At 46.2% G+C, this 10,574-nt stretch overlaps 2 protein-coding genes and 1 long non-coding RNA gene across 3 annotated transcripts; 1 reads left to right on the forward strand and 2 right to left on the reverse strand.

The window, feature by feature from the left end:
- Positions 1–1,048: 1,048 nt before the first annotated feature.
- Positions 1,049–6,672, forward strand: LOC136538559 (protein argonaute 18-like). Its single transcript, XM_066530511.1, has 22 exons — positions 1,049–1,498; positions 1,616–1,812; positions 1,889–2,053; positions 2,143–2,246; positions 2,556–2,665; positions 2,751–2,860; positions 2,993–3,125; positions 3,265–3,378; positions 3,476–3,583; positions 3,676–3,747; positions 3,965–4,087; positions 4,168–4,324; positions 4,403–4,524; positions 4,610–4,750; positions 4,841–4,941; positions 5,023–5,085; positions 5,197–5,260; positions 5,345–5,480; positions 5,577–5,650; positions 5,741–5,835; positions 5,945–5,976; positions 6,243–6,672. Exons 1-22 carry the CDS (start codon positions 1,112–1,114, stop codon positions 6,413–6,415), a joined length of 2,781 nt encoding a protein of 926 aa, XP_066386608.1. The 5' UTR covers positions 1,049–1,111; the 3' UTR covers positions 6,416–6,672.
- Positions 6,673–7,771: 1,099 nt separating this feature from the next.
- LOC136538560 (uncharacterized) lies at positions 7,772–8,319 on the reverse strand. The gene is made up of 2 exons (XR_010779374.1): positions 8,163–8,319; positions 7,772–7,979 (listed from the first exon to the last, which is right to left on the reverse strand). It is a non-coding gene; the product is annotated as an uncharacterized lncRNA (long non-coding RNA).
- Positions 8,320–8,858: 539 nt separating this feature from the next.
- Positions 8,859–9,430, reverse strand: LOC136538561 (probable E3 ubiquitin-protein ligase ATL45). Its single transcript, XM_066530512.1, has one exon. It carries the CDS (start codon positions 9,428–9,430, stop codon positions 8,936–8,938), a length of 495 nt encoding a protein of 164 aa, XP_066386609.1. The 3' UTR covers positions 8,859–8,935.
- Positions 9,431–10,574: the final 1,144 nt, after the last annotated feature.

Below are 10,574 nucleotides of genomic sequence, written 5' to 3' on the forward strand. Positions count from 1 at the left end.
TGTTTCAATGTAATCAAATATTTCAGAGGAATGTTGCAAGTGTTGTATATCGATGTTGTAAAAGTAGATCGGGGTGTTGCGCATGTTGTAACAGCTATACACGTATGTTTCAAGTGTATTTTCTAAATGTTTCATCTGTTCCAGACGTATGTTGCAAGTGTTTTATCTGGATGTTGCAAAAGTAGATCTAGATGTTGCATATACGTGCATGTTGCAAACATACGTTTCAAAGTGTTTTTAGGTGTTTCATACGTATGTTTGCAAGTGTTTCATCTGGATGTTGCATATGTTGCAATAGTTTTTATTTTTTTTTCAATCGTTTTTGCAAGTGTTTTCAGACGCTTGTTTTAAGTGTTTTATCTGTCTTCTTTTGTATGTTGCAATTGTTGCATTTTGGATGTTTCAAAAGTAGATTCATGTTGCACATGGGACGCACGTGGGAAACGGCTGATAGCACGGGCGTCGTTTAGGGCAGCGTGTGCAACGTCCAAAGCGGTGCGGGCGACGTCTAGGACGACGCGGGTCCACTACTAGTACGCTTGCTCGCGAGCCCGACGCGCTAGTCGCTCGCTCGCTTCCTATGTGGGCACTGTTCGGACGCTAGCGTCTGGAACGGACGTCCGAGCGCTAGCAAGTCTGAGAGGTATAAGAGGAGAATGATTGTTTGGACTGAATTCAAAAATTCGCTGACATTTTAGCTATCTATAAAGATAAATATTCAACTGGATACTCTTGAAACAAGTGGACCCGCTGTCCCAGGTAGGCGGGGCCTCGTCAGCCATCATGGAAGCTATGTGAAGGAGAAACGGGTCAAGGTTGAAGGAGAGCTGTCCGATCTTGATCAGACGGTGGAAAAAAAAATGTGTTGAGCTGCTGTAAAACATCCGTGTCACGTGTTGAGTAGACAGCTTCAAAAAATATAGTGAAAAAGAGAATTCACTGCACATCACATTTCTTGGAAAATTACCGTGGGTTTTCCTACGCTAGCTTTATATAAGCCGCTGGTGCACGCCGTGTTCCCCACTTGAACTGATCTCTTCCTCCCCATTCCCTTTTCTTCTCTTCCAAGTACGTAACAAACTCCTGCGTGAGCGCGAGGGGAGTTGCGCCCATGGCAAGGCATCGCCGTGGCAGAGGGCGCCGCGGCGGCCGCCAGGCCAACCCGCCGGTCGATCAGGCGCGGGTCTCCGGCTGCAACGGGCGAGACGAGGCAAACCCGAGCGGCGCTGAGGCGGGGAACGGCAACGAGCACCGCGACGACGACCCCTCGCGCGTCGGCCAGAGCCCTCCCGCCGATATCCGCCAAGCTGGGCCAACCCTCTGGAAGGAGGCCGCCGCGCCGCTGTGGAAGGAGTTCGAGGCGCTCGGCATCCACGTCCGCCGCGCCGAGCCCGTGTTCCCTCCGCGACCAGGGTACGGCGCCGAGGGGACGCCGTGCGTCGTCAGGGCCAACCACTTCCTCGGCCGCCTCGTCGACGAGGGCCTGCACCAGTACGACGTAAGTGCTCGTGCTCTCTCGTCCAGTACTCTTCGTTGTTGGTTTTGATCTAATCTGACCGAGCGCCATTGCCGTGGGTTCCCGTGTTTATGGTTGTTTGTTTCGTTGTACTTGTAGGTGACCATTTCGCCGGAGCCGACGCCCAAGGCCGCGTACAGGGAGGTCATGACGAAGCTGGTGTCCGAGAACCAGCACACGGAGCTCGGCGGCCGCTTCCCCGCGTACGACGACCGCGACTCGCTCTTCACCGCGGGCGCGCTGCCGTTCGACACCAAGGAGTTCGAGGTCACCCTCTCTGCAGGCGGCGACAAAAAGTACGTAAACTCTGCTTCTCCCATCTCATGTCGGTCGCTGCGGAGATGCGATGCAAATGCTCGACGAATTGTGCAGGATGGACAGGAAGTACAAGGTGGTGATCAACCATGCCGTAACGATTAGCCTGCTACAGCTGAGGATGCTGTTGGCGGGCTACCCCACGGACATCCCCGCGCAGGCGCTGCTGGTCCTCGACACCGTGCTGCGTGACGTCGTCTCTAACGAGCGCAATGACATGAAGTAAGAAACGGAACATTCGCTGTCTCTGATTATCTCACTGTGTTCATGATTTGGGATGATAATGTTATTCGTCTCTGGACTGTGAACAGATGCGCCGCGATTGCCACAAAGGATCGTACACTGGGTGTTGACGCATGGAAGGGGCTCTATCAGAGCATCAGGTCAACACAGAACTGCTTGTCTCTGATTGCAGGTCAGATATCACTTCACTTCTAAATGTGGGTTTTCCTTTTTAGTTATGTACAGTATGGTCAGAAACACAGATAGGATGTTTAGATGGCAGAACTGGCCAATAGGGGAAATTTGGATACAAATCTGTACTTGTATAGGTTCATTTCATTTTCATGTGGTTGGTGTAAATCATATTCAGTTCAAACCAAGTGGACACCTTAGTTTCAGGTGATTGCTTGAAAGAAAAACTTGCGATTGCACTTGGTAATATTGCAGTTCAGATCTCGTGTCTTTGCCGAATTTGTAACGTGCAGTAATTTTTCCATTGCAGATGTGTCCTCATCTGTATTCGTTCAACCCTTGCTATTGATTGAATTCGTTCAGAAGATCCTAAAGATGGATGTCGTGGATAGAAACTTGACTAAACCTGAGTATGACAAGGTATCCATGCTTTCTCCGGCCTTGATACAAAATGCACTATGCACATCAGAACTTCAGATGTATGTTGTTGTTTTCTGAATTTCAGCTCTTGAAGGCCCTCAGGGGTGTGAGGATTGAAGTCACACACCTAGGAGATAATAGACGCCGTAAGTACAGAATTGCTGGTTTGTCAGTGAATCCTACTAATGATTTGAGGTAGGATTCCTCTCGTTTGCATTTATGTTCAACTTAGCCTCTCTAGTTCAGAAATACATGGTGCCATTAAATTCTGTCAACAGCACTTCTTTTTTACTAATCAAACGTTTCATGGTGCCTTTAAAATATCAGTTTTCAATCTAGTGGAGCCACAACGACAGTCATTAATTACTTCAGAGAAATATACAGCCTGGACCTGAAATACAAATCTCTCCCATGCATCATCGCTCGCAGCGAGCAGAATCCAGTCTATCTTCCTATAGAGGTTGGTAGTTATGGACTTCTTCTTTTTTTAAACATAGTAGTTATGGACTTCTCAACTTCAACATGATGTCTTATGCTTCTATATACTCCTTACCCTTCCTTACTCTGCTGCTGTTTCCGAATGTAAATTTGAATTTCAGGTTTGCAAGATAGTTCCCAGGCAGTGTTACCAGAAGAAGCTGGAAGCTAGTCAGGTTTCTACTCTAAGGAAGTCAGCCTGCATCCATCCTGAACCGGAGCAATTCTGTCATCAGGTTCATGATCTCACTGCACTTCGTGTAATGTTGTGACAGCTGTAAACTGATAAAAATATCTTTCAGTTTTTGCTAACCTAACTTCCACTTGTCTTAGATTGTTGATAAGGAGCAGTACAGACGCACCAAACGTGCAAATGATTTTGACATAGAAGTTGATGACAATCTTGCAACAGTTGATGCTAGAGTTCTGCTGCCTCCAAATGTACTCCTGCTTCCATGAGTTCTGATGTAGTACTTTTGGGTCTAAAGAAGTTTCTGATTGTCTTATATGCTCTCCTTTTGTTGATGTTGTAGCTTAAGTATCATGATTCTGGATCTCAGAAGACGGGGTTTCCAATGAATGGGTACTGGAATATGAAAGGCAAGGTATGTCATGAACTGCTAAACCAATCTTGATGTTACAGCTTCAATGAAGATCCATTTTGAGAACCTTTCCAGTAGTGCCATTCTATCATTTACTTGCTATTGCGTTCTTCAGTGAAGTAATGAATCAAGAAAAAAGTTTCTTTAATTTTCCATGAGTTTTGGTTGTACATATATTTGTTCTTAATCTATAACCATTGCTTGAATATTTTGTTTGCAGAAAGTAATAAATGGTGCCAATATCAGCAACTGGGCATGTCTTAACTTCTGTGAAGATTTATCCGAGAAAGATATTAAGGAGTTTTGCTTTAAGCTGGCTGAAATGTCTCGTACTACTGGAGTGGTAATATGCTTTTTCATCATCCTTTTTTACTGTCTCTAGGTCCAAACTGTATTGCCTACCCTTTTTCACTTTAATTTCAGGAATTTGCCAATTTGAAGTTCCCAATATTCACTGCACGTCCAGATCAAGTTGAAGATGGTATTCGTAAATGCTATCAGGAAGCGAAGAACAAGCTGAGGCATCAGAAGATTGATTTACTGCTTGCTATACTACCAGATAAAAATGGCAGTTTATATGGTAGTGTCTATGATTGGAGACATAATTTCTTCACTTCTATTACATATGTGTGATGCCTGATATTACTTCAAACCACAGGAAATATTAAAAGGATCTGTGAGACAGATATTGGTCTCGTGTCACAGTGTTGTCGAAGGTCAAATGTCTTCACGGAAAATAGTCAGATATTGGCAAATATTGCTATTAAGATCAATGCCAAGGTAAACTCAGATTCGCTTCTTCATGTATATTGTTTTATAAAAACTGGCAGTTCAACATGATATGATATATTCACCATCTTGATAGGCTGGAGGAAGGAACTCAGTATTCGATGACGTGCAGAAGAGTTTACCGGTTGTTTCAAACAAGCCGACGATTATATTTGGTGCTCATGTTTCTCACCCTTCTAAAGAAAAAGATGGTTCTGCTGCCCCTTCGATTGCTTCTGTAAGGTTTCCTTTTGTTTGGTAAATGGCACAGTGCCTTTTCCATTTTCATATCATTAAACTAACAGATGCTGCCTGAGGTTCTGTTTAGGTCGTTGCATCCCAAGACTGGCATGAGGTGTCTAAGTATAATAGTGTTGTTCGTGCACAAGGTCACACTGAAGAGATCAGTGGCCTTGAAGACATTGTCAAGTAAGACCTTCAATCTATGTAACTATTTGAACATGCATGCCACCATATTAGGTTGCATTTTAATTTATGAAACTTTTGAAGGGAGCTCCTTCATGCATTTGCAAACGAGTCCAACAAGAAGCTCCAGCAGCTGATATTCTACAGGTTCAAACATCTCATTTGTTCTGTGATGCGCTATTTTGATCATCATCCCATGAAAATTAACAGTTGACTGCTTTTCTCTCTATGTCCTTCTGCTATGTATTTGGTTACTAGGGATGGCATAAGTGAGGGTCGGTTCAAACAAGTTTTGGAGAAAGAAATCCCAGCGATAGAAAAGGTAAAGTAATTTGAGAGCAAATAGTGCTTGCCAATATCATATTTGATTAGAACATTTGGTAACAACTATTTTTTTCTTCTCCAGGCTTGGAACACACTGTATGATAATGAGAAGCCACAAATCACCTTCATTATTGTGCAGAAGAGGCATAGACTAAGGCTGTCCCCCATGGACAACAAATATAAACTCCGTTCTGTTGCGAACAAAATTGTTGAGCCTGGTTAGAACTTAGAACCACGAGATTATTCACAACAGTCAATTTATGGTATCCTGTTTCATAAGCCATCTTAACCACATGTTCCTGAAAAAATTGTAGGCACAGTGGTTGATAGTGAGATCTGTCACCCAGCAGAATTTGATTTCTTCCTTTGCAACCAAGCTGATGTCAAAGTAAGATGTCCACAATATCACAATAACTTGACTGCCTTCTTGTCAATTTGTATCCAAGGAATAAAGATTGGATGACTGTGGAAAATGCAGGGACCAAGGCGTCCTGTGAAGTACCTTGTGCTGCGAGATGATAACAACTTCACGGCCGATGAACTGCAGGCTCTCACAAATAACCTGTGCTACACGTAAGCATGCTGTTACTTGCTCTCTCTCTCTCTTTTTTTTTTTTTTTTTTTTTTTGCAGTTTGAGCTGTTCAGGTGTCTGACAGTTTGTTCTATTTTGTCTCTCATCAGTTATACAAGCGGCACTCGGACGGTGTCGATCGGTATGTCATTCTTCTCTGTATTCACAGATAATTTAGTTTAAACGAACTTGCCCTATTTTTTTCCTGCTCAAGCACGGTATCTAGTGAAATCAACATCCAGACTGCAGTTGAACTGGACGGTTCGGGCTGAATCTCTAATCTACATCCATGTACAGATGCAGAAGCACGACTGTTAACAACAAAAATAAAACCTTACTACCACAATTTTGCATAGTGCATGGAAGAAAATGTTAACGTGATGCTATGCTGATTGTTTGTAATGGCAGCTCCTCCCGCATTCTACGCCCAAAAGCTCGCACATCGTGCCCTCGCCTACCTCGCCAAAGGCTCTGACACGGCGTCAGCGTCAAGCTCCAGCAGTGCAGCTGCTCCTGGCGCTGGCCCGAAGCAACTTCCAGAGATAAAGAACGAGCTGAAGGGGTCCATGTTCTACTGCTAGTCCTTTGCCCCCTGAATATACGATGCATTGCTCTAGTGAAAGATTTGAGTGTATTCTGAGTCTCTGGCTGACATCTGGAGAAGGATGGCATCTGCAATAGTTGTCGTGTTCTTTTCAGTATATTGGAATGGATGGATGTTTTGTTTGGTGGTGTGATATTTCCCCTGAACAGAGTATGTTTGTGGAAGCCTATGTTGAATCAGTTTTTTTTTCCAGTAATTCAGAATGCGTGAGATATGTATATCATTCAACGTCTGGTGATCTGACATGCACTGTTCAGCTCCAGAAAACTGGAGTCGGAATTCAGCCAGGGTGGCCTGCAAAGGTACCTAAAGGCATCATCCTCTGGCTTGCTTTAATTCGTGTAAGAGAGGAACTTCTGAGCTTCGTTCTCTGTCAGTTGGCCTCACCAAACACGATGTTTTGATTCGAATTGGTAACTTCTGTTGCTGTAAAAACTCAAGGCAGTACAGTACTACCTGATCATCCTGTCAACTGCCAACTGCATGAATCTATCATCTCTGGTTTCCTCCTCATAGTTCCTGCTAGCACCAAGCCTGTCATACTGGGCACACATCGAATGCGGTGTGGCTTTGAAGGAGTCATAAGAAAATCATAACTAGAAGTGGTCAAGTCCACACGCCGAGTACATAGACTTATGGCCCTGTTGGCTTATCTTATTAGCCGTATTTTTACAGTGAAAGAACATTGTTTTTCTCTCACAACAAATCAGCAAACAGTACTTTTTAGCCTAACTTTTCAACGATGGTTCAAAACAAACTAGTCATTAATCATTGTGTGCAGCTTCCAAGGAGTCGTAAAAGATGCTAACAAGAAATGGTCCAGTCCACACGCAGACGACGGAGCCAATGTTAAGCAGATTAGTCGTTGTTTACAGAGGAAAAGCTCGGTCCAATCTGTCATCACAGTTAACCTAGTACGGAGTAGTAAAACTTTCTCCCTGCGTATAACGTACACTGAAATTTCGAAGGAGTGGTCATGATGTCAATTTTACTTTTACAACTGCACTTTTTTTTCTAAAAAAAGCTACACATTTTTCCTCAACGGTTTAATAGTAATTCAGTATACTGACATTGGCCATTTTGGATGCATGTTCTAGCTGGTCAAGCCATATTTGGCTATAGCCAAATTAGGGCATGACCGAAATTTAGTTATATTGGAGATATTTTGATGGTGACTAAACTAAAATTATAACGCATGCCAAGGTGTACTATAACTTTGTGTATGACGTGTAGGGTCTAGATCTTATGTTTTTTCTTCGTTGAATTGTAGCAAATGCATGTAGGATCTTGTTTTGGAGATAAAATCATATAAAAATACAATAGCCAAAACAAATTTAAGATTAGATATACCATTTAGTATAGAGTCTGTCTACCTGGCTTTCGGGTGTTTCATCAAGTTCCAACACATGATTTTTTTCGACCGTACATGAAGATCCAACACCTACAGCTCTTCTTCTACCTCCAGTGCCACTCCAGCTCCGGCCCCTGCTGCCCGGCGAGCACTCCGCCGCCGGTGCGCGGCCCGCACTCCCCCGTTACTCCTTGGCACAAATCACAAATCACAAGAAACAATTTTTTTTTATGAAAGGACAAGGACAAAATTTGAGGGAGAGGCTCCCCGGAACCCAAGCCACTGCCGCCGCCGTCTTTGGCTCCGGTCGACACAGATCTAGGAGGAGGAGGAAGAAGAAGAGGAGGAGGAAGAGGAGGGAGTAGGGAGCGACCTGGGGGAGGCGGCGGAGGGAGCAGCGGCCGGCCTGCGGGAGGCGGCCGGGCTAGGGCGGCGGGGAGGGAGCAATGGCCAGGCGGGGTTCCTTCGAGGCGACGGCGGCGGCGGGCGCGTGCTTGTGCGGGTGCGATGGCAGCTGGGTGGGTGGGCGAGATGCGAGCAACGTAAGATTCAACGGTCAGAAATTCGTGTCACCGGACTCTAAAACACTCGGTCATCCATTAGCATTTCTGTTTAGTATATAGTCCGTACTGACGTTTCAAGCTTTGTAATTCAAAACAATCGAAGAACGCACAACCACTGGATGGTTGACTTCAGCTTGTGCATGTCCATGCGCCGAAACCAAAATAGGCCAGGGTGCACCGTGCACGAATCGACGGTCCTGGAATCAGCCTCACTTTGCTGCTTACTACTGCAGATGGCGCAGCCAAAATTCCCCCTGGTTTAGCTAAACGTACTTTGGTCCTAGATCAAACGCTAGTCAAATAACCTGAGCAGGGACAAAAGTTGGCTGACACGAATCAAACGCACCCTTTGTGTCTTCTCCCATAACCCAAAACAACGGTGGACAGCACCAAAATGTAAAAACTTCTGGTAGCAGAAAGGCTTACATTTTTTTTTGAGAAAAATGCTTACAGTGCTTTCTGCTTTGTTTTGAAGTAAAGGTCTCCGTAACAAAATTATCGCCTGCACCATTTTCACCTCTGTCTGTCTCCTCTGCAAACTCCTAACAACTAACCAAGAATCAAGAATGCGAGCTGAGCTGATTCAACCCCTACCGCGGACCATGGCGGCGCCGGTCACTCGCGGCGGCATCGGCGGCATGGGCAGCGGCCACAGCGCGCCGCGGCAGATCGGGCACGTCCCGCGCTGCCGGAGCCACCAGTCGATGCGGCAGTCGGCGTGGAAGAAGTGGCCGCACGCCGGCAGCACCCGCACCAGCTCGTCGCCCTTGGCGTACTCCGACAGGCAGATGGCGCACCACGGCGCCTCCTCGTCGCCGACGTCGTCCACCTTATTCCCCTCTGCCGGCGACGGCACCGACGCGCTCCCTTTCTTGCCGGCCGCCTTCCTCGCCTGGTCGTACGTCATGAGCGTGGCGGGCCCGAGCGCCTGCTCGACGTCGTGCACCGCGGCGCGCTCCGCGGCGGCTGCGGCGAAAGGCTCGCAGGCGCCCGCGGCGGCGGCGACGATGGCGACGATGAGCACCACCAGGCAGACCACGGCGGCCATCTCCAGCACAAAGGCCGCGTCGGGGGTCATGCTGGTTGCCTGGTTGCTGCCGGTGGCCTGTGCGCGTGCGACGACGAGCGGTTGTCTTTCTTGGTCGTTCGTGCACAGGCTTCTGCTACTAGTATTAGTGCTATGTATATATATAAGCTCAGCTCATTGACAAGTGTTTATTTAAGCCTCAGTTGTCGTCACAGAAAGGGATAGAGTCATAGAGAGGAGTTCGTAGAAAGCTCAGAGTATTTCCTGAGGTCTTCTTCATCCATCATGTCTTGAGTGTTGGTGGGTACAGAATTGTCCTACGTTAAAACTTTTCGGACCAAATGGGCCTTTTGTTTCCGTCTCTTGACTGTCAAGGTTTCTAGAATGCGCTGAGAGAAGAGAAGAGGACAGCTCCGGTGACAGGAAGAGGACAGCTTGGTCGGCGACCCGGACCGCGACGACTTGTGCCGACGAGACCGATCGCCGCCCGGTTCCACTCGGGGATGGGCCAAGCCAAGCCGTCAGCGGCAATCCGAGTTGCTCTCGTCAGTTGCAGGCTTTGACTTTGATTGCTTGGGAGACCGCTACGAGGTGTTAGATTATGACAAACTAAGATGAAGGGAAATTTTAAAAACGACTTGCAGGTTTCTTTTTAAGGATTTTTCCCTAAAAAGTACCTGCCAAAATCCATCAGCGGTCGGCTTGAGTGCTTATAAAGGTTAAAGCGATTACTAGCCCGTTAACTACTCCCGAGTCTCAGAGACATAGGACGATGGCAATGGCAATGGGTGGACAAACAAATTAGTGGAGTTTGAAAAAAAAAATCTACTCTGAACCTAGGACCATGTGTTCGGCATAAACCTCTTTTTCTACTAAATTAAACGGCAGAGCTCCTACCTTTATTTTAAAAAAAAAACTACTCCGGAGTCCCGACGAATGACCTATCCTTTTTTTGTTGTTTTTTATTATTATTGTTTGCCTGGACCACACACACGATCTCCTGGCTGGCCCTTTCCAGACCTTTGCCGAATGACGGCTGCAGAATAGGAGGGTGTTCCTCGTTGCCACTTGCCAACAAGACGCGGGTTAGGTGGAGTTGTTCCTACAAAACTTAGAAATTGCCCTACACTTATCAAAACGTGGAAGGGCAATACCAATACCATCCATCGGCTCCACCCTGCACTTCAATTCCATT

Source organism: Miscanthus floridulus, chromosome 2, assembly GCF_019320115.1.
Source record: "Miscanthus floridulus cultivar M001 chromosome 2, ASM1932011v1, whole genome shotgun sequence".
Classification (NCBI taxonomy): domain Eukaryota; kingdom Viridiplantae; phylum Streptophyta; class Magnoliopsida; order Poales; family Poaceae; genus Miscanthus; species Miscanthus floridulus.